Below are 24,189 nucleotides of genomic sequence, written 5' to 3' on the forward strand. Positions count from 1 at the left end.
GAAGAAAATGGTACAGAAATTTTTTTTGAGTGCGGCATTTGCACCCTACCCTCCTCAAGTAGCAACGCCCCTGGTTTCTTTGTTTCAAGAATAAAATTAAAAATAAGTTTCTGTATTAATGATTCGACACAAAAAGGTAGTATGTGACGGTGAGTAGAAAATTCCAAAACAAACGCGTAAACTACTTGATTCTGGTGAACAACTGCTGTATAAATACACTATTATTCTCCAAATTCAACACTCGATAAACAACTTAAGGAGAAAGGAAAAACCTGAGGCAAAAATGGAAACACAAAACCATGAAAAGGTGACAGTGGTGAACCAAATTAAATCCCGTTTGGGAAATATCGGAAATGCGATAACCGGCGTCGGAGCAGAAGCCCGGAGATTAGGACAGGAAGATCCGAGAAGGGTCGTCCACGCATTCAAAGTGGGATTAGCCTTAGCCTTGGTTTCTCTTCTCTACTCTTTCGACTTCTTCTACGATGGATTCGGCGTTAACGCAATGTGGGCCGTCATGACCGTCGTCGTCGTCTTCGAATTCTCCGTCGGTATGTCTTCCACTTGATGCTATATATATAATATATGTTTCGACTTGATTATACATATATTTTAATTAATCGGATTAATTATTTTTGTAATTATTTTGCAGGAGCAACGCTGGGAAAAGGGGTGAACAGAGCGATTGCAACGCTGCTGGGCGGAGCGCTGGGTTTTGTGGCGCACTACGCTGCCAGTTACACCGGCGATAAAGTGGAAGTCATCTTGCTCGGTTTGTCTGTGTTCGTCATAGGTAAATATATAATCACCCAATTTCATTTTTATTTTTAGTAGTAGCTGTAAATAATTGTTTAAACTAATTAATTTCTTCAAATGCAGCTGTTGTGACCACATTTTGTCGATTTTTCCCGAAGATAAGGGCGAGATACGATTATGGGCTACTGATTTTCATCCTGACATTCAGTCTGATATCGGTGTCTGGGTATCGAAACGACGAGATTTGGGACATGGCTTATGGGAGGCTGACGACCATCTTGGTGGGCGGCAGCGCCACCGTTTTGGTCTGCTTGTTAGTATGCCCCGTTTGGGCTGGTGAAGATCTTCACAAACTCACCGCCTCCAACATTCAACAACTCGGGACCTTCTTGGGAGGGTCGCTTCGCTTTTTACACTTTTTTTAGTAATTTATTAATCAGTTCTGTGCTGTCGTTTTAATAAGATCCTTGTTGTCGTTTTAATAGTTTTTGGACGAGTCTACTTCCAAGAAGAAGCGAAAGATGACAAAAACCAGGCGTTGCTAAATGATTACGAATCTGTTCTCAACTCTAAAGGCGTCGAGGACTCATTGGTAATTTTATTTTATTTAAATTAAATAAGAGTAAATTATTTTAACATCTAACACTGTTATATTTTTTGACATTAGGTAAATTTTGCGAAATGGGAGCCGAGACACGGTAAATTCAGGTACCGGCACCCATGGCACCAATATGTCGAAATTGGCTCTCTCACTAGACAGTGTGCATACAAGATTGATGCACTAAATTCTTATCTCAACTCAGATGTGCAGGTAAAATTAAATTTGTTTTTTAATTTATTAATTAGAATTGGTGTAATTTTAAAAGCTAACCAATTAGTATTGGTGCAGACGCCATTACAGCATCGGGAAAAGATGAAAGAAGCTTGCAAGAAGATAATCTTAGAGAGCAGCTCTGCGCTGAGAGAGCTAGCAATGGGGATTCAGACAATGACATGCTCCTCATCACGTGACGCCCACGTTGTGAATGCCAAGTCTGCTGCCGCGAAGCTCAAGGCCTTGATGAAATCCGGGCTCTGGCCCAATGCCGACTTTCTCGACATAGTCCCCGCAGTTGCGGTGGCTTCGCTGCTGATCGAAGTACTCGGGTGTACCGTGAAGATCGACGAGGCCGTTGCCAAACTCGCCTCGTCGGCCAGATTCAAGAAGGTTGATCGCGAGCCCAACAGAGAGTTAAGTTTCGACAAAATGCAGAGAACTCCTAGCATTCTAGGATCCCATATTAATATTATTGTTGAGTGAGGAGTGTTTATGATTTAGATTTTAGCAAATAAATATACAATCATTTTGGGTTGTATAGTACTAGAACTCCTAGTACTAAAGAATTTTGGATGTTTTGAGGAAGCATTCTATACATTTCGATTACTACTACTATTTTCGCTGTGGACCTTCAAATTTTTGTTTACATAATTTATAATTATAACACCATCCTTTTATATTGATGACAAGAAATAATGTATGTGGTGGTTGATCTAATCATAGATTGATTAATATCAGATGCTAAAAGAATATTTAATTTATTTTAACAAATCATTTTGTTATTTTCTTTTTTCATCTTATGAAATGGAGTATCATTTAATTATTTTAGAACCATCATCTTTCCTAAATAAATCAAAACTTTAAAATTTGCATTAACTTTTTTATTTAAAATATTCCTTTAAAGGATATATTATCAAATTAAATATTCTCTTCAACCCAAAAAAGAAGTTTCACTTTTCTTTTTAGTTCATTCCACTTCATCCATCCATAAAAAATATATCATTTTGTCATTTCGGGATATCCACGATTTAAAGTCTCATTTGCTTTTTCTCATTTTATGTAAGTGGATTCCACCATTCACCCAAATAATTACAGTCATATTTTATTATAAAACTAATATACTATAAAAGTGAAATCTCCATTCCACTAACTTATTTTCTCGTTTATTTTCACAAAGTTATATAATTTCTTAAATCTATGGCGAGTCAAAATGAGACTATAAATGACGGACATAGTGAGTATTAAAAATATTACATTTCCCTTTTTATAAAAAGTAAATCATCTTTAATACATTCAACTGCTTTTTCTCTATCTCTCCATTATTACTTCAATTACCTATTATTTCTTTTTATTAATATATTAAAGTATATTTTCTCTTTCTTTTTAACACATTAAATGACACTATAAATGACGGATGGTGGGAATATTAAATTGTCATATTTTCCTTATCTATAAAACAGAAATCATTATTAATACATTCAACTGCATTTTCTCTATCTCCCCATCAACTGCCTTTTATTTCTCTCATTAATATAGTAAAATATATTTTCCTCTCTACTTACACATTAAATAAAATTTCTAAAATTTCATACCTTCACATAGGATGATGGAGTGGGTAAAATTTCATACCATCACATAGGATGATGGAGTGGGTATAATTTTATAAGAATTCTAATGAAATTTTCATACAAATTTCTTATTATTAATTTTGCTAAGAGTTACTCCGTATTATATTCTCCCGACTGTTATAATGGTATTGTACACAACATGTCTAATGACATTATATATAATTGATGTGATAAATTAAACTGGTGGGATGAGATTGTACAACTGAGATGATAACGTTTTACTTATAACTTGTGCAATAATATTGTATAACTAACACGATAACATTGTGTAAGTGTTGTGATGACATTGTACAATTGCCGTGATGACATTATAAACAAATTAATATTTACTATATAAATTTGGTCAAGTGAATATATACAATTAGGATATTGTTAGAATTTGCATTAATTTGAATATGTTTTTATGAAAAAATAGATTTAAATAAAAAATGTTACATGAAACTTAAAATTTTGAGATATTTATTAGGAAAGAGAAAATAGTTAGTTTAATTTATTACATACTTAATTGTCTAATTTTTTCGTCTTCAAATATTACATCTGAGATGACATTCGATTGATAATATATATGACGAGATCGCTAATTAACGTTTAATTGTGACCATCAAAATTCTGAATGGTTTATAGTATTTTATTATAGTAATTTATTTCTACATATAATTAAATGAGAAGTTTTGGAAAAACTAATGAAAATGATATTATGAATAATTTATTTTACTTACTTTGCTTTCGTTGCTTATTATATTTAATTTTTTCTCATCATTTATAAACTACGGGTAAAAGTTTTTTTCATGGATAACAAAATATATAAATAGAAAAAACAAGGTGGAGAGCTAAGTATGAAAAGGATAGAAATGGTGTCGAAGGCCGGTGCTGACAGTTGAAATTGGAAGACCGAAGAGTTGTTGAATTTTGTCTTTACCAACAAAACAATGTTAAGCAACTCTTTTATTTTCTTCCCACATATGTCTTGACCTGCCTCAGCCATGTTCTTCCCCACATGGAATTTTGACAAGACAAACCTCGAACTTGGTAGACAACATAAAATATAATCAATGAGTAGTGACTTTAAGAAACACTGTTTCTATATTATACTCCCTCCCTTTGTTAAAAAAAAATTGACAACATTATAAATTGACACGAATTTTAATACATAATTGATAAAGTAAGAAAAATGCAAGAAAGGTGGCGGAAGTAGTACCTCTATATTACTACCAAATCAACAATTAATCTATTGTACCCATCAATTATATATCAATGCATATAGTACTATTTTTTCCAAACTACGGAATAAAATTTTATTCTATAGCTTTAGGAAATGTCTCATACGAATATAATTAGATGCGACCATTTTTTCATTTAAAATAAGTTTAATGTAACATAAATCGATTAATTGGGATTAATAATTAACAAATTAAGAATCGTAAAAGTTATTTTACAATATCAAAGTAGTAGTACTAGTTTTTTAGAGTTTGAAATTATTATATTTTTACAAAGAAAATGAGAAAATATTAAATAAATAGGTTTAAAATGTCAATTAGATGAGTTACGAGTGTTATCATTATTTTTAATCGAGTTGTTGGGCGGAGTCATGAAGCATTCATTAATCATTACCTCTCTTTTTTTTTGTTTACACTAACAATATCCCAATCATCATATATATCATATCGACTATTTTTCGAAGTCACAAATGGAGCCCTTCAATTTGGTCCGATTTTTAAAACATTAGTTACCACCAAGCCATCTGTAGGAGTATACCAAAACAGCAAAACTGCTGTATCACCATTTATATACATAGATATACGAAATCTAGCAACAAATCCGTTGTCGTCCAGCGGTTAGGATATCTGGCTTTCACCCAGGAGACCCGGGTTCGATTCCCGGCAACGGAATTTTTTGTGATATCTTTTTTGGCAACGTGCTCTATCTTTTCCTTTGTATTTACTCGTTTAAAACTCTATTTCGTTAAGAAATTAGTTGAATTATTAGATAAATACTTTTTACCGATTTAGTATATTTAATCAAATTATGATACTTAGTATATTTAATCAAATTATGATACTTAAAAATAGAACAGTGTGCGTCACACACACAATTTGATTCACGCATATACTTATATATCATATGACTAATAATACACCAATATACTTTCATTAAACAAAATTACTAGAATTTTGGTCGAGAAATAAATTCGTAAAATTGATGAAAACAACTCAAACTCGAAATGGGGAGTGATGGCGATAGAATTTATGTACAAATCGAGTTTAGGCTTTGAGCATTCAAAGTCAAAACCCCTAAACAAGAAACCGAAACCATGCAAAATCTACCGCATCTCACCCTTCTCTTTTTCCCCAAAAACAAGCACTCTCCTCCAATCCAATATTCTTCAAATCTGCATGCATGTCATGTCACACCTCATCACTCATCACCAAGGTTCGTCTCACCTTAATTTCTCGATCACTTCATGTCGCATTATTACCAACCATATAATGCCCGGATCAATTTGATGTAATGAAAAGATTGGCGCTCCTATTTTTCCTTCTTGGATGTTCCAACGCCGTCACAAATCCCAACGATTTCAAGATTCTGAGTGATTTCAAAAAGGGTTTGGAAAATCCAGATCTTCTCAAATGGCCTAACACAGGGAGAGATCCATGCGGGCCCCCCGTTTGGCCCCACATCGGCTGCTCCAAAGGCAGAGTCACTGCGATTCAGGTTCAGGGCCTCGGGCTCAAGGGCCCGCTGCCCCCGAATATCAATCAGCTCAGCCAGCTTAAGAACATTGGATTCCAGAACAATCGTTTCAATGGAAATCTTCCCTCATTCAGTGGCTTGTCCAATTTGCAGTATGCATATTTGAATTTGAATCGATTCGAAACGATCCCTCTTGATTTCTTCCGAGGATTAAGCAATGTGATGGTTCTAGCGTTGGATAACAATCCTTTCAATCAGAGTTTTGGATGGTCTATACCGAGTGATCTAGCTGACTGCACGCGTTTGGTGAACTTTTCTTGCTCCTCTTGCAACATATTTGGGGAGGTTCCTTCCTTTTTCGGGAAGCTTTCGTCTCTCAGTTCGTTGATGCTGTCGTCTAATAGGCTCAGTGGTGGGATACCCCTGAGCTTCTCTGGCTCGTTGCTGCAGATTCTGTGGCTGAATAATCAAGAATATGGTGGCATGAATGGCTCTATAGGTGTGATTGGGAGCATGGTTTTGTTAACTAAGTTGTGGCTACATGGGAATCAATTCACAGGGCCCATTCCTGAAAGCATTGGCTCTCTAACGTCGTTGAGAGAGCTTAATCTGAATGGAAATCTGCTCGTTGGCCTAATCCCCCCGGGGCTAGCCCGTTTGAACCTCCAATTATTGGATTTGAGCAATAACATGTTCATGGGGACAATGCCTAGGCTCAGTGCTGCTAAAGTTTCGTACGCCTCAAATTCGTTCTGTCAACCCGACCCTGGTTTGCAGTGTGATCCACAAGTTAACGCGCTTTTGGAATTTCTCAAATATGTGGAGTATCCGGTTAGCCTTGCGTCCGAGTGGAAGGGGAATGATCCGTGTGCAGGGCCGTGGTGGGGGATTTCTTGCAACCCGAGTAAGGAGGTTTCGGTTGTGAACATGAAGAGTATGATGCTTAATGGCACAGTTAGCCCTTCGCTTTCCCTCCTATCTTCACTTGTGGAGATTCACTTGGAAGGCAACTATTTGCAGGGGAGACTCCCACAGAATTTAACTATGTTGAGATCACTTAGGCTGTTGGATTTAAGAGGCAATGATTTGGAGGTGCCACTGCCTAAATTCCCTACCAATGTTAAGGTAGTTTATGATACTCCCTCTTCCCCAAGTTCGCATGAAACAAGTGATGTTGATGGTAATGTTGCGCATTCGACAAAATCAAGATTCGGAATCATTTTGGCTTCTGCTGCACTTCTCACTCTTGTTGCGGTTCTTGCAATCATTTTCTGTTTAATGAAGAGACGACGTCGCAAAAATGGTGATGTGGAATCCTCTGCTAGTGGCGGGATCCGGACTTTTGAGGCCAGCACCAGTCCGATCTTCTCCCTCTCATCGCTGCGCGAAGTGACAGACAACTTCGCGCAGGAGAACATCTTGGGGAGAGGAGGCTTTGGCGTCGTCTACAAGGGGAAGCTCAAAGATGGCACTATGCTGGCTGTGAAGAGGATGGAATCCGGGGTGATGAGCGACAAGGGGACAAGCGAATTCCAAACAGAGATCACGGTCCTGTCCTCTGTCCGCCACCGCCATCTCGTCTCCCTCCTGGGCTATACCGGGGAGGGAAACGAGAGGCTTCTGGTTTATGAGTACATGCCTCAAGGCGCTTTAAGCAGACACCTTTTCTATTGGAAGATGATGGATTTAGAGCCTCTGTCTTGGTGTAAAAGGCTCATAATTGCTCTTGATGTTGCTAAAGGGGTTGAGTATTTGCATTCCATGGCGCACTATACCTTCATCCACCGCGACCTCAAGTCCTCCAACATCCTCCTGGATCATGAGCTCCGCGCCAAGGTCTCTGATTTCGGGTTGGTGAAGCTAGCCCTCGACTCGGGGACATCCTTCGCCACCAGGCTGGCCGGGACGTTTGGCTACCTCGCCCCCGAATACGCTGGTGTGCATCAAAATTTATAGCTTGAAATTTCAGTTTATTGAATTTATAAAATTAGATCTAATGAATGAGTTTTTTTGTAGTGACGGGGAGGATCACTACGAAGGTGGATGTGTTCAGCTTCGGGGTGATACTGATGGAGCTGGTGACGGGGCTGGTGGCGGTGGACGAGCAGAGGCCGGAGGAGAAGCAGTATTTGGTGGATTGGTTCTGGAAGATAAAAGAGGATAGGGAAACTCTGCTGGCTTGTGTGGATCCTGCTTTGAATGTGGATGAGGATGGGCATGATAGCATAATGGCGGTCGCTGAGCTGGCAGGGCACTGCACGGTGAAGGATCCTAGTCGGCGCGCTGACATGGGGTATGCGGTGAGCGTGCTGGCACGGTTGGTGGAGACGTGGAGGCCGCACGAGGGGATGAGCCGGTGCTCCAGCACTAGGTCGGAGATGCCTCTTCCCGAGCTGGTCAAGAGCTGGAAAGAGGAAGACAGGGTGGCTGCTTTGAATGCTCCTTCACAATCACACCACTAGCAATGCAGATTTCTCTCTAAAAACTGAATTCATATGTTTGTGACTGGAACTTGAATGTGATTTGTTTCATAATCATCATGAATTTGTTTGATTTGTTTCATTGGTCTAGTTAGGGTTGCAAAATATATTGTCATGCATGAAACATGAAAGCAAAATTGTTATTGTTAGTACTCCACTCCTATTAGATTTCTGGCTAGATTTTCATTAAAACAGAATACTAGTATTACATAATCTGCCTGCATAGTACATATTGGATACTAATCTGATTTAGACAACAAAACACAAGCTAAGTTGTTCATTAAAAAGGTCGCCTGAGCTGTCAGTCCTCCTTGCTGGAGGTGGCAAGTTATGGGATCAGTTTCTTCAAAGGTATCTGCTTCATTTCCATCAAAATTAGAACAAGCCAAGAAACCATTTACACACATAATATTTGTAGGAAGCATGTATAAGAGATAAACCTGAGGGTGCATAATCTGGGCGTAGTTGGCTACCCTGCTCAAGTATTCTGCAAAATATCAACATATAAGCATGTTATGAACCAGTTTTCGGTTACAAGTGCATGAGCCAGCGAGAGAGAAGGAGACAGACCACCAAGCTGTTGGAGGAGGGCTAAGAGCAGCAAGATGAAGATGGCTTTTGGGTAATTACACTATACATACAAAAAGTTTTGCCAATATTTTAAATTAGTTTAAAATATTTTAAGTTCACATGTATCATACAAAAAGTTTAATTTAGTGTTTCAAATTCATACATTCCCTCTAAATCATTTAACACTGTTAACTTTTATTATTTTATATAAGAATAATCCCCTGCAGAAAAAAAAAATCCTTTTACTTTTCTTAATTGCTGTCGAATTTTAAAGTGTGCTAAATGAAAATGATCCCGACCATATGCTTCCAATTATTTCTTCTGATTTGGTGTTCATTAGTCGTCTTCTTCTTTTCCTAATTTCCTTCTTTATTGCTAGAGAAGCAACAAAATTTCCAGTATCTAAATGCAAATTTAATTAATTAAAACAAGAAGCAAATAAAAAATAACATGAAAGGAGCAAGTCGAAATTAATGTGAACATATTTGTCTAAAAAATTTCCATTAATCCTGACCGATGGAGATGCTGATGAAAAGTTGCATTAACTAATGAAAAAGTTAAGGAATTTCCAATAGTTAACATAATCAACTAAGAGCATTAGCAATGCTGCCCGTCCCGGCGGAATTCGGACCGACGTGCCGGAAGTCCGTGCGGGACATCCGCCATTGTGCAAGGGAGGCACAGATACGGACATTCGCTGCGGACACCGGAGCTCCGCGGCGTTCCACGGATATCCGTCGTGACGTCCGTGCGGACGTCCGCCATTGCGTTGACTCCCGCGGACATCCACGTGGACGTCCCGATTATTGCATTAATTACTTTTTTAAATAATTCTATAAATACGTATCGTTGAACTTCATTTCATTCACACCACTTGTATTAACGAGTATCTCTCTCTCTAAAATACTTTTCTTTCGAAGAACACGATAGCGATTCCCCCGCCACGAGCGAGTCACATGCGCCTTATTTTCCCGTCGGCGGTAGTACGCCGATGTCCACCGCGATGCCCCAAATGCCGGGGATGATGCCCCAATCTCAAACGGCGGCGGGCATGATGCCCGGGTACTACAACATGTACCCGCAGTGGTATGAGATGATGCCCCAAATGTCCCAAATGCCCGGGGCGAGTCCCGGAATGCCCCAAATGCCGAGAATGATGCCTCAGATGTCCGGGATGATGCCCCAGATACCCGGGATGAGGCCCCAGATGCCCGGGATGATAATGTCGGGGATGATGCAGGGATCGCATGGCGCTGTGGGGGGGGGGTAGGCAGGGGGTCCCCCAATCGCCGGTGGACAACGTCTATCGGCCCTATATGGATTTACTGGCGCCAGACAACCCGCCGAGTACTCCTCTCGAGACTCAGTTCACTAGCATGGAGACGTTCTCGCTTGAGGAGTTGGGGCTATCTTCGATCCAGGATTCTCCCACCGACGCACCAACGGCGATAGGGAGGAGGGGGAGGAGGCCAGGGAGAGGGAGAGGCAGGGGACGAGGCATTACCTCGCCCGTTCCGATGTACGGTGGTTAGGCGGGGGCCGCTGAGGTGGGGGAGGGGTCCAGCGGGAAGAAGAGGACCGTCTGGAGCATGGAGGAGTGCATCGCGCCGGCGAAGGCGTGGATCAGTGTGGTGGAGGATCCGTACGTCGGGGCTAACCAGCACATCGACAGGATGTGGTGGCGCATTAGCCAAAGCTACCTCCAGTCAAACCGCCAGGGGGGAAGCCTCACAATGGAGAGCAATGCCGGAAACAGTGGGAGCGGCTGAGGAGGCAGCTCAGCCGATTTGCCGGCATTTACACAAACAACCTCCGCTCGGCAACCAGCGGCATGTCTGCCGAGGATGTGAAGCTCTTGTCTCACCATCAGTTCATCGACACTGCACATGGGTTCGGGGAATTCAAATATTGGGAGGTCTATATTGTGGTGCAGACTTCGGCCAAGTTCACTGCGAGTGTTGAATCTGGCTGGCCGAAGCGGACGAAGATCAGCGTCTTCGGGGAGTACAGTAGCAGTGCTGGTTCCCACGAACTCCCCCCGAGGAGGCAAAGTTCCCGACGCCCACATCGTCGGGCAGCCGCCGTCGCCCGGTTGGGCAAAAGTCCGCGGCGCGGATGGCGAGGGGACTGGCGGCGGGGAATCCGAGGAGTGAGAATGCTGTTTTTTTAACAATGTAATTTTTTAATAAATATGTATTTTTTTTAATTAAGTATGTTTTTTTAAAATAAAGTGGTTTCATTTTCCCCGTATTTGTGTCAAAATTTAAATTGTTTAATTTGTGAATTTTTATTGAGGGAAGTCCTTGGGGATGTCTGCCACTGTGCAGTGGGATGTCCGTGTGACGTGGCATCCACAGTGGGATGTCTGTATGACGTGGCATGAGGTGTTTTTGGGATGTCCGCCGGGATATTCGCACCACTGCTAATGCTCGAAACCAATTCTGCTAGGTAATATATATCGAGAATACAATAAAAATAATAAAAGTTACGGTGTAAAATGATTTAGACGGAATGTATCAATTTGAAACACTAATTAAACTTTTTGTATAATACACGTGAACTTAAAACTTTTTGTACTAATTTGAAACATTGGTGAAACTTTTTGTACGTATGGTGTAATCACCCCTGGCTTTTGCAGTGATAAATGCATTTAAGCGGCACGAGAGAGAGAGTGAGAGAGAGGGAGAGACACCGAGAGAGAAAAGCCAGCAAAGTGTTGGACGAAGAGGGCTAAGAGCAGCAAGATGAGGCCACTCGCAACGCGTCACGCGGGTGGCCCGTAATCCGTCACTAAGGGACTAGACGGCAGCGTGACGCGTTGCAGCTCCCCGTCTCGTCCCCAGCCCGCCACACGTTCCGTCCTGCCGTGATGGATGGCGAGACGTCTCGCCACGCGCCAGGGCGACGTGGCGCGCTCCGGCGCCATGCGTGACGCCCACTCGCCGACCCGCGAGTGGGCATCGTCACGCTGACGCAATAAATCTTTTTTTAAATCCGAATTAAAAAAAATTTAAAAAACGAAAAACGGTAATATTACCGTTATAAGTTTTTTCTTTTTTCTTTTTCTTATTTATTTATTTATTTATTTTTTATTTTTTACTCTATAAATACTCCTAATTCATTCTCATTTCACACACAAATACACATCTATTCTTCCCAAATCATCTCCATTTCCTCTCCAATTTTCATCTAACCTCTCATCACAAAATGTCCGGCGACGGAAACTCTGGCGGTGGCGGCTCCGACGGGTTCGACATCAACGCGTTCGGCGACTGGGGGCATGTACAATGTCCTGGGTGGTGGATCCGGTTCGTCAAAGCAGGGCACCCAGGGTTGGTCGAAGTCGGGGGGTACCAACCACCCCATTTTGACGTGGATGCATACGCCCGTCCCCTCCGCCCCGAGGTATTCGCAGTGATTATCCCAGATTTGGGAGGATTATTCCGTTGAACCCACTCCGGAAGAAGGCCGAGGCGGAGGAGGAAGCCGAGGTGGTGGAGGAGGCCGAGGCGCGGGGGGGGGGGGGGGGGGAGTCCGAGGCGGTGGAAGCTCCAGGGCGGAGGCGGACGAGGAGGAGGAGGATCTAGGCCGGCATCCATACAGCCCAAAAGAAACGCTGGAGGTGTACAACGCCTGGATCAGCGTCTCGTACAATCCCATCGTCGGGAATCAACAACCCCGGAAGTGCTTCTGGGAAAAGGTCACCGAGGCCTACCATGAGATTAAGCCAAAGGTGTCCCGCCACCGCACATATAAGATGCTCCGTGCTCACTTTGACCGAGTCGACAGAGATGTCAAAAAATTCTGCGCCATCTACAAGAGTGAAGCGGCTCATTACCAAAGCGGAGCCACGGGAGCCGACTTTCTGAGGTCGGCTTTGCGAGTCTACTACGACGACACCGCCAAACAATTCAAATATGTCGATGTTTGGGAGGTCGTCAAAGACGAGGAAAGGTGGGCCGGCGGTGTCCGGTTCAGCTCGGGTTCGACCTTTAGCGCACTGACTCAACTTATTTTAACACAAGAAATTCCCGCAAGTGTACGGGGCTAGTGTAGCACAAAGCAAGCAAGAGTATCGTATCCCACAGAGACAAAATGTATAAACTCAAGTACCACAGACCGATGTTAACTACTATCTAGACAAATCAAAGGTTTGGTTTGATTCTTGAAAAAATAATTAAACATAAACAAGTTAAAAGCACGCGACAAAGGATAGGTTTCAAATAAGAGAAGGAGGTAGAGCTTTGGATCCAACTACAACGAACACAATGTGAACAATTCAACAACTTTGATTACCCAATTGAAGTCTCTAGGATTACTAAGAAAGCCGCTAGTCTAGGCTAAGCCCTCTCTCGAGTGCACCCAACCTGTTGATTAACCATTAATATTGAAGTCTCATTCTAATACTTCACAATTAACTCCTTAAAACAAAAGGCTCAAGCCCTCACTCTAGAATTCCTTCTCTCGAATGCAAATTATCTAGGTGTTGTTCATTCTTTTATCAATCCTAATTAGGTATCTCTCGATTACTCAAAACTAGGTCAACAAACTCAATTGGTAGCTAAGCAATTGAATTGAAAGAGCACAAGAATGAAACAAAGAAATCACAAGAGCATAGGTAATCAAAAGTCCTTGAATTAACACCAAAACTCTATAAAAGAATTAGCTACTCATATTCAACTCAAATTCACAAGATAAATCCATAGAAAGTGAACTGAACATAGGAAAACTAATAAAGATACTCCCAAGAGTGGATTGAATGGGAAAATCGTTTTCGTCTTCAACCTTGTTGAGGATTGGGACTCATTGTCTCTCAAATCTACTCTCCAATACTCAAAAGCTGCTTCTAGGGCGTGTATCATGTCCTTGGGTATGAAAACCTAGGTCCCTTTTATACCCGGGGAGGAAATAATAGCAATTAAACCTCGTCGCACAAATCGCCCGGCCGGGCGATTTTAAGTCGCCAAAACGCCCGGTCGGGCGAGCTTTCGAGAATCACGATTCCTTCACATCGCCCGGTCGGGCGATTCTGTCGTGGAAAAATGCCCGGTCGGGCGAATTCTCTAGACTCCGTCCCTCATTTGCACAAACGCCCGGTCGGGCATTTATCTTAAGCACAAACGCCCGGTCGGGCGATGTCTCTGTAATCCAGCTTCGAGCTCGTTTTGAAGTCATTTTCACCTGTTTTATCTCCAAACACTCAACAAACTCATCAAAACAATTAAGTAGTGGATAATGGATGCAAACTCAAGTAATACGCTACTAAACACTGAAATATTCACGTTAAACATCCAAAATACTTGCTAAACCACGAGTTTACCACGCACGAAGCACATGGCGGGTGGCCAATACTCGTCTATTGAGGGCGGTTCGGGCAGCGCCGCACAAGAGTTTGCCTCGCAGGAGGTTGAGGGCATGGCAGACGATGCCGGGGGGTCCTCCCGTGGCACCGTCGGCCGCAAGGGAGAAATGTGGCGAAGGCGGCTAGAGGGAGGAGGGGCCGAGCCGAATCAAGCCAGGCGGGCTCGGGCTCGGGGGCACCCTCGAACTCCCTAATGTCCATGTACATGACCACCACAATGGCGGACACTTCCCGCATGACGCCTCCCAAATACTAAGCCTATCTTGTCGGAATTGAGTCTATGGCAAGACAACTTGGTATTCCGCCTCTAGGTGGCTTTAGTGCACCTCCACCGCCTCCGGGGGATGATTCACTGGCGGAGTAGTTTTTTTTATTTACTATAAAATTGTATTTTAAATTATGTAATTTTAATTTTTTTAGGATTTTAATTATGTGTTTTTTTATTTTTTGAATTCTAAGATGTATTTTTATTTTATGTTTTAGTTTTATTTTATTTTAATAGAGGGTTCCTACCCTTAATTAAGAAATTGAGTAAAAAAGTACAGTGAAGCCATGAATAGTAATTTAAGGAATGATTAAGGGACAAATAAGTGACCGCATTACAGATGAACTGAAGATGACTTTTACCATGGCTAAAGTCTGACTACCTACACCTGTGGGCTGTGTGTGGCTTTCAATTAAGATTGAGAGGAGAATTTGCAAGTAGATAGATTGAGGAAATAGGCGAGGAGAGTTGGCGATTTATACTTAGAAATCTGGGCAGAAAATTGATTGCTCACGCAGTCATTTTTTAATAATATGTAGGTATAAATATAGTATTTTTCTATTTTAGAAAGTTCTAAATTAATTGAGTCATTTTTTTATTTTAGAAAATTTAAAATTAATTGAATCATTTCTATTTTTGATAAAAAGTAATTCTTTTTTGTACTTTATTCTCTCTCCATCTTTATTACTTTATTCCCTCTTACTTTTTTTACGAATCATTTAATAGACTATTCTTAAACTCCGTGTCGAAAAAAAATGTCTCTATTAACAAAGAACGGAGAGAATACTACTCTCTTCATTCTGCGAAAATAAAGACGTTTCTTTTCGAAACGCTATTTAAAAAAATGAATTAATTGAATTAAGTAAAAGAAGAATAACGTAGGAAATGATGAAAAAGGTGGTGAGATAAAGAGAGAGTAAAGTAAGAGATAAGAAATGTGTTAACTTTTACTAAAAAGAGAAATGATTCAACTACTATGGAACATAGGAAGTACTCCATCCGTCCACGAAAAATATGGCACTTTGTGAATGACACGGGTTTTAATGTAAAATTAGTAAAGTAAGAGAGAAGGTAAAAAAGTAAGAGAGGAGTAGTGTTAGTGGAATGCAGGGTCCATATTATTAGTAGAAGAGAAGGGAAAAAAGTAAAAGAGAAGGGAAATAGGTAAGAGAGAAGTAGTGTTAGTGGAATGTGTGACTCATATTATTAGTAAGAGAGAATGAAAGATAAGTTGTTGAAAACTTTCCTTTTTTGAATGTGCCATATTTTTCATGGACAACTAAAAATGACAAATATGCCCTATTTTTTGTGGACGGAGGGAGTAGTATATATTCACTCAAATGTGTTAGATTTCTTTTGGGAATGAAGTTGATGAAAATAATCCCTCATTTATTTTGTGTCTCATTTTTTTTATTTTGATCCATCCCTTACTAATTATATTACTATTTCATACTTTTATTATTTTGTGTCTCTTTTTAGCATTTTGATCCATCTCTTACTAATTATACTATTTCATACTTTTATTAATTTTGTTAATATACCTCATATTTCAATAATTCATTTCCACTAATGTTTTAATATGAAACGCGGGTTCATATATCACTAACCTTTTCAACTCACTTTCGTTATTATTTTTCAAAATCAGCATCTGGTCAAAGTGAGACACATATTAAGGGGGTGAAGGAGGCATTACTTATTGGATTAAATGGAGGGAATAAGTAAAAGAGATAAATAAAGGGTAGAGTATGAAAAAGAATAAAGTAAGAGAACTTAGATGCTTTGCTTTCAATTAAAATGAAAATCAATCACCTCAGACAATAAAAATAGAAATCAATCACTTGCCACCGACAAGATTTCAAATCAAAATTATAGTAATATAAAAGAAAGATGTGTAATCAAAATTCAAATAAAAGAAATATGAAGGTATAAGAGCATCCACCTCCATGCTCTTTGGCAAGAGCATGAACGTTGGCCCGGATCCACTTTTATTGATTTTTTACTCACTGCTTTTCCCCAAGAGCACAACACCCACATCCATGTTCTTCCGCAAGGACATGCTAAAGGGTCCCACCATTCTATTATTCAATTTAAATAAAAAAAATTCCATAATATTAAAATGCATTAAAAATACCCGAAATACTATTACAAATTAAAAAAATTAAAAATTAAATAATTAAAATCCTAAAAATTTAAAACTACATAATTAAAATCCTAAAAATGAAAAATTACATAGTTAAAATCCTAAAAATTTAAAATTACATAATTAAATTCATAAAATTAAAAAACCCACTACTTGTGGCCGAATTTTGCCTAAATGTGTTTGATTAGGTCTTCTTGTAGCTCAATGTGGGTTCTGGTATCGTGCATTGTGTGTCTTGTTTCGATCCTCTCGCCCACCGTCGTATGGACACCTTGGCGTGGGGGAGACCTCGCGGTTGAGCTTCCGGCTTCATCGTCATCCTAATAGTTAGCCGACATCGGTCCTTCGTCAGCTTTAATCATGTTGTGCAAGATAATACACGTGTACATGATGTCGGCGATATTCTTAATGTACCACAACCGAGACGAGGCCTTCACAATGTTGAATCGGGCTTGAAGGACCCCAAAAGCCCTTTCGATGTCTTTCCGAGCAGACTCTTGACGCTGCGCAAAAAGAACCCATCTCGGGTCTTACGGATTGTTGAACGTCTTCACAAAAGTCGACCACCTTGGGTAGATACCATCGGCGAGATAGTAACCCATGTGGTATGCATTTTCGTTGACGGTGAAGTCGATCGTCGGTGCTACACCATTCAAAACATCATTGAAGAGTGGTGAAGAATAGAACACGTTCAAGTCGTTGTTGGATCTGGCAACACCGAAATATGCATGCCAAATCCATAGGCGGTAGTCGGCGACCGCTTCAAGGATAAGCGTTGGGCCGCTGCCTTTGTGGCCGCTTAAGTATTGCCCCCTCCAAGTAGTCGGGCAATTCTTCCACTTCCAATGCATGCAGTCAATGATGCCAAGCATACCGGGAAAACCGTGGACTGTTTCATGAAGATGAAACAACCGTTGACAATCTTCGGTGGTGGGTGCCTGAAGGAATTCCTCATCGAAAGCAGAACGAACGTCGTCGCAAAAATTTTTTAGGCATAGGATTCCAGTTGACTCACTCACATGCAAATACTCGTCGAAGAGATCAGTTGTTTGCCCAGTAGCAAGTTGTCGGATGACACAAGTACACTTCTGCAATGCCGAGAGACTTTACCGACCGTTTGCGTCTCTACGTGATTGAAAGTATTCTACACGGGCCGAAAATGTGTTGACAATACGCTTAAACAACCGTTTTGATATGCGAAAACGACGCCAAAAGTAATCTTCCAAAAATCACGGTTGGTCGGAAAAATAGTCGGCAACGAGCTTTTCGTTGGCTCCCTCCCGGTCACGAGGGATGTAGCGGCGAATTGATCTAGTTGGTCGAGGAGGAGGGGCGGGGGTAGTGGCGGCGACACGGGCTTCATAGGCGGCACGATATTGTTCATAATATTTTTGTTCTTCGCGATCCACTTCCGCAATGATATATATCGGTGAAATCCATTTTTGAATTTTTTAGAGAGGGTTTGAGTGAGAGAGGAAGATGTAGATGAGTTGTATGAAAAAATATGAATGAGAGATAATTTGATGTGAAAAATGGATGATGAATGTGTGTATTTATAAATGATTTTGGGATTTAAAAAAATTATATATAAAAAAATAAATAAATGGTAATAAAACGACTATATTTTTTGGAATCTGATTTTTTTTTTAATTTTTGGTATTATTTTCGATTTAAAAAAAAATCCAACGGATAATCCGTCAGCGGCACGGACGAGCTCGATGCATCGAGCAGCGCCGTGCCAGCGGCGGACAGCGCGTTGCCGCGCCAGCGGCACGGACGGCGTCCGTCCCAGCGAGCACCACTGCAAATACTCTAAGGAGTTTAAAAGTTTATTTATAAGAAAAATAAAAAAGGATTCACTATGAACTTCAAGAAAATACTTCAAGATATATAATCACTCGAACGCGTTAGATTTCTTTTGGGAATGAATTCAAGAAAAATACTACCTCTATCTCTTTCTGTTGTAATTTTTCATTTTTTATCTGTCCCTTATTAAATACACCATTCGTCTCATAAAAATATAAATAATTAATATAACATGAAAATTAAAATAAAATTGATATAGCAAAAGAGAGAAGCAGAATGGTAGTTAGGGTAATATTAGTGCTAGTGAGACCCACATTATTAATAGTGTTTAATGGTGATATAAGTTGTAAATAAGTTGATGTTAATATGAGTAATAAATTATGATAACTTTCCAAAAATAGATTACACATTATTATAGGACGGAAGAGAGTATACGGTTTCATACTTTTATTACTTTTGATAATGTACCCCATATTGCACTAATTCATTTTCACTAACATTTTACTATGAAGCTAGGACTCACATGTCAATAAATTTTTATCACTTACTTTCTTTTACATTTTTCAAAACCTGCATATCGGGTCAATGTACGATAATCCCTTTGTCTCATTAAAAGTAAAATATTTATCTTTTAGGGTTGTTTCATTAAAAATAAAACGTGTCTAAACATCATGTATACATTTTCATCTCTATTATTTTACTCCGTCTCATACTACTTTTTTTAATTTTGCTTTAAAACATGTATAGCCCATAAAGTCCTTATTTTTCTATGACAGTGAGGACATATCCTAGAATGCAAATATATATTGTTTAATTCACACAAGGCAAATATATCCAAACAAATTTCCTTCACACTCGCCACACTAGAACACCTTCACCACCGCCGGCGCCATGACGGCCAGGGACAGCGGCCATGGACGACGACGAATGCAAGAAGCTCCACCGCCTCCTCCTCATAGGCGGCCTCAGGTTCCTCCTCCTCGTCCTCTTCCTCATCCTCCTCATCTGGCTGATCCTCTAGCCCTCCAAGCCCCACTCCGTCCTCCAAGACGCCACCGTCTTTTCCTTCAACCTCTCCGCATCCAACACCCTCAGCACCATCGTCCAGGTCACCCTCGCTGCCCGCAACTCCAACGAGAAGATCAGCATCTACTACGACCGCGTCGTCGTCTACGTGGCTTACCACGGCCAGCAGATCACCCTCCCCACGCTCCTTCCCCCGACCTACCAGGGCCACAAGGACTCCGTAGTTTGGTCACCCTTACTGTACGGAGACGCCGTGCCGGTGGCTCCGTACCTCAGCGTCGCCCTCAACCAGGACCAGATCGCCGGCACGCTTATGGTCAACATCAGAGTTCGAGGCAGGATTAGGTGGAAGGTTGGCACGTTTATCTCTGGCGGATACCATTTGTATGTCAATTGTCCGGCGTATATAAACTCCGGCGGTCGGAATAGCGGCGCTGCGGCCGCGATCAAGTATGAGTTGATTATGGATTGCCATGTTGATGTCTGAGGGGGTTTCTCGACACCATACCTTAATGTAATTTCATCCCCTTTTTTTTACTTTATTTCTATTCTGAGTTGCTAATCATTTTTTTTAATTTAATCAAGTTGTTTGGATAAGGAGATACAAAATCCACTGTGTTAGGGCATCAACTATAAGGGCATCCACTATAGGGGCGGCGCGCTGGTCGCTCCCATGCCGCCGTTGCCCCGCCTAATTATAGTGCAGGTAGCGTCCGCCCCGAGGCGGACGCAATTTTGGGAGCGGAAGGCCCTCCGGCCAGAAGAGTGCGAGGACGCGCCGAGGGAGATGCGTCATGCCGATAGGCGCGACGGCCTATAGCGCAGCGGATTGGGGCGGACGAATTTTTTTTTCATTTTTTTTATAAATTCAATTTAATTTACCTATAAATACACCCCATTCTATTCATTATTTTCACACAATTCCAACTCTTCACTCATACTTTCTCTTACTAAAATTTGTGGATTCAATTGGTATTAAAAATTGACGATTTGTGGAATGACGCGTGGAATTATCTGATTCAAGAGGTGCAGAACCAAGCCGACGAGCAGGATGCAGCGCGCGCGGCGGAACTGGCGGAGGCCGCCGCGATCCCTCGTGCGATTACTCGTCGTCGGACCATCCAACGAGACCATAGCGGAGCCCACCAACGTCTAATGGCAGACTACTTTGTGGATAACCCCCGTTATCCACCCGAGATTTTCCGTCGGCGATTCAGAATGTTGCAACGACTCTTAAACCATATAGCGACGAATTTGGCGGAGCGGTACTGGTGCTTCACCCTCCGGAGTGATTGCACTGGCGGGATCGGCCTGTCTACTTTTCATAAATGCACCGATGCAATTAGGCAGCTTGCCTATGCCGGACCGGCTGATATGTTCGACGAATGCCTACAGATGGGTGAGACAACTAGCCTAACGGTGCTCAGCCAGTTTTGTAAGGGGATTCGGGAAATATTTGGTCCGGAGTTCCTACGAAAGCCCACCTCTGATGAGTGCCAGAGACTGCTAGATATGCACGGTTCGGTTCACGGTTTCCCAGGGATGTTAGGAAGCATCGATTGCATGCATTGAGAGTTGGAAAACTGCCCGGTGGCGTGGAAAGGCCAGTTCACTACTGGTTTCAAAAGCAAAGGTCCATCGATGATTTTGGAATCCGTTGCTGACTACTGTTTGCGGATCTGGCATGCGTATTTTGGTGTTGCAGATTCGAACAACGACATCAATGTACTTCAGTCATCGCCTCTCTTCAATGATGAGTGCCGGGGGGAGGGTCCAGAAATCAGCTTCGTAGCCAACGGAACGCGGTACCGTATGGGATACTATTTGGCGGATGGGATATATCCTCGTTGGCCCGTATTCGTCAAGACAATTCGCCAACCGGTTGGACCGCAGAAACAATATTTTTCGCGAAAGCAAGAGGCTGCTAGGAAGGATGTTGAGCGAGCTTTTGGTGTGCTCCAAGCGCGATGGGCCATTATACGGTGCCCTACACAAGTTTGGCACGAAGATGATGTCGCGAATATTATGTTAACATGTATCATATTGCACAATATGATAATAGAAGATGAAGAATTTGCTGCAGAGTGCTGGGCACCGGAAGATGGCGCAAGTACAAGTCACGGTGTTTCCTCCGTGCCGATACAGATGGGTGTACCACGTAGTAATGAATATTTGCTCCAACGTTTCACTAATATGCGCAGGAGCACAACACATATCACACTCCAGGCCGATTTGATTGAAGAAGTTTGGGCACGTAGGGGAGGTGGCGCAGCGTGAAAAACATTGTGATTTTCTATTGATTAAACTTTCGTTGTATAATTTTTCCATTACTTTAATACGATGAAAATTTAGTGTTTAATTTTAATTTATTTAACTATAGGTGTTTTTTTCCGAATTATGTATAGTCCGATAATTTTAATTATAATTGAATTAAAATAAATGAAAAATGAAATAAAATGAAAAGTGGCTAAAAAAAGTGTCCACTATAGCTGCGGACACTTTTTTTTGTTGCCGCGGACAAATAAACTGGGACTGTGGACAAAAAAGGGGCAGGGCTATTTGAAGTGTCCGCCTTATAGTGGATGCCCTAAGGCGGACACTTCCAATAGCCCCGCCCCTTTTTTGTCCACAACCCCAGTTTATTTGTCCGCGCCCACAAAAAAAAGTGTCCGCAGCTATAAGGTGGACACTTCCAATAGCCCCAAAATTTTTAGCCACTTTTTATTTTTTTATTTTTTTTTTCGTTTATTTTAAATCAATTATAGTTAAAATTATCGGAATGTAAATAATTAGAAAATGAGGTAATTGAGACTGAATATTCGTTGTATTGGAAATGGGTGATTCGTCAGTGTCGGGTGATTCGTCGTCTCCACCGTGCATTTTTTTAAGTGAAAGTGTAGATAGTGAATTAATAGAGAGTGTTTGAAAAAGGTGTAAAATGAGTGGTGGAGGAGTGGTATTTATAATACAATTTTCGAAAATAATTCAAAAAAAAAATTCCGAGGGCGGCCGGCGCGGCGAGGCGTGACCGGCGCGTCCTCGCACCCTTAGCACCGGAGGGCCTTCCGCCCCAAAAATGGCGTCCGCCTCGGGGCGGACGCTCCATGCACTATAGATCGGCGGGGCGGCGGCGAATTGGGGCCGACCGGCGCGCCGCCCCTATAGTGGATGCCCTTAGTCCAAAATAAATGTACTGACTTCCTTGTTAGAAATAGTCAAATAGAAGTGTTTTACAAATGCATATGATTTTAAATCAGTTAATTTTTATTTTTCAACCGTCATAAAAGATTTTGGAGAAAACCATTACAATAATTTTTATAAGGGAGGTAGACGTGAATAAAATACTAATCCCTCCGTTCCGTCATAGTTGAAACGAAATTTTTTGGCACGAAGTTTAAGAAAGAGATATTGAGTGTGTTAAATAAATACTTCATCCGTCCCTGAAAGTTTGTCACACTTGTTTTCTAGACTCGTTTATAGAAATAATAAATAGTTAGGGTGGAGAAAGTGTAAAGTAAAAGAGAGAATAATTTAGTTAAGACTTGTCTGTACATTATTTTTATAAAATGAGTGCAAAAAAGAATTGTGACAAACTTTCAAGGACGGAGGAGAAAAGTAGAAAGAATAAAGTAGAAGATGAATAAAGTAGAGAGAATAAATTAAGACAGAGAGTAAGAAAGAGAAAAAAGTTAGTACAATATATAAAAATGACTCAACAATAAGGGAACTTTCCAAAATAGAAAAATGACTCAACTACGACGGAACGAAGGGAGTACATTTTAATTATCAAGAAACTACGTTAGCCCTTAAGCTCTTTCGCTTTGTTCTATCGATTGTGATCAGACTATTTACCAACTTTTTTACTTTTATGTCCAACAATTTATTTCTCTTCAGAGCATCCACTACGCGTCGCGCTGGCGTCCCGCAACTCGTCCCGGAGAGACGGGTCTGTCGCGCGACGCGTTGCAGCTCGCCGTCCCGTCCCGAGTCCCGTGTCGCCGAGACAAGCGACAGTTCGTCTCGCCACGCGCCTAGGCGACGTGGCGCGACCCGGCGTCGTGCGTGACGCCACTTGCCGGCCCGCGAGTGGGCGTCGTCATGTGCTGACGCAATAAATATTTTTTTTTACAAAATTCGAATTAAAAAAATAGTAATTTAAGGGACGGTTAAAGGACGGTGGAGGGACAGCGTAGTGGATGCTCTCACTGAAGTGGCTATGATGCATTTTTCAACCACTTTTGATGATTCAAACTTAGAATAGAAGAATGCTACATTGATTTGTACAATAATCCTTGGATAGAGTGTAAAGCCAAAGGAAAACAACGTTAAACTATTGATTGACAATTTTTGGGGTTGTTGACATGTCAAGAAAATATATTACTAGTATTGGTTATTCAATAAAAAAAATCCCTATTTCGATTTGTCCAATAATTCTTTTTTTGGGATGTTATATTTGAAGTTCGAAATTGAAAATATGAGTATGTGTGCAAATTCCAATCACCAATGCAGTCAGTCACATTTTTATAAACTTAACTGAGACTGATGAATCCGCGAATTTCTGATGTTAGTAAATGCTGGTAGAGAATGAAAACTACGACACAAAGAATTTACGTGGTTCGATTTACTGAAGTAAATCTACGTCCACGGG

General features: G+C 41.1%; 2 protein-coding genes, 1 non-coding gene and 1 pseudogene across 3 annotated transcripts; all 4 read left to right on the plus strand.

Moving 5' to 3' along the window:
* The first annotated feature begins 263 nt into the window (after window positions 1-263).
* On the plus strand, window positions 264-2,216 carry LOC121770602 (aluminum-activated malate transporter 2-like). Its single transcript, XM_042167361.1, has 6 exons — window positions 264-551; window positions 653-793; window positions 880-1,161; window positions 1,242-1,348; window positions 1,424-1,567; window positions 1,646-2,216. Exons 1-6 carry the CDS (start codon window positions 284-286, stop codon window positions 2,054-2,056), a joined length of 1,353 nt encoding a protein of 450 aa, XP_042023295.1. The 5' UTR covers window positions 264-283; the 3' UTR covers window positions 2,057-2,216.
* A 2,802-nt stretch (window positions 2,217-5,018) lies between these two features.
* TRNAE-UUC lies at window positions 5,019-5,090 on the plus strand. The gene has a single exon. It is a non-coding gene; the product is annotated as a tRNA-Glu (tRNA).
* Window positions 5,091-5,709: 619 nt separating this feature from the next.
* Window positions 5,710-8,354, plus strand: LOC121774087 (receptor-like kinase TMK3). Its single transcript, XM_042171016.1, has 2 exons — window positions 5,710-7,828; window positions 7,909-8,354. Exons 1-2 carry the CDS (start codon window positions 5,710-5,712, stop codon window positions 8,352-8,354), a joined length of 2,565 nt encoding a protein of 854 aa, XP_042026950.1.
* An 11,052-nt stretch (window positions 8,355-19,406) lies between these two features.
* LOC121780511 lies at window positions 19,407-20,028 on the plus strand (annotated as a pseudogene).
* The last annotated feature ends 4,161 nt before the right edge of the window (window positions 20,029-24,189 follow it).

This window comes from Salvia splendens, chromosome 2, assembly GCF_004379255.2.
Source record: "Salvia splendens isolate huo1 chromosome 2, SspV2, whole genome shotgun sequence".
Lineage (NCBI taxonomy): Eukaryota > Viridiplantae > Streptophyta > Magnoliopsida > Lamiales > Lamiaceae > Salvia > Salvia splendens.

Coding starts and splice junctions, on each gene's coding strand:
- LOC121770602 (XM_042167361.1), top strand. CDS start 284: ATGGAAACACAAAACCATGAAAAGGTGACAGTGGTGAACCAAATTAAA. Junction 794..879: donor TTTGTCTGTGTTCGTCATAG/GTAAATATATAA, acceptor CTTCAAATGCAG/CTGTTGTGACCACATTTTGT. Junction 1,568..1,645: donor ATCTCAACTCAGATGTGCAG/GTAAAATTAAAT, acceptor GTATTGGTGCAG/ACGCCATTACAGCATCGGGA.
- LOC121774087 (XM_042171016.1), top strand. CDS start 5,710: ATGAAAAGATTGGCGCTCCTATTTTTCCTTCTTGGATGTTCCAACGCC. Junction 7,829..7,908: donor CCTCGCCCCCGAATACGCTG/GTGTGCATCAAA, acceptor GTTTTTTTGTAG/TGACGGGGAGGATCACTACG.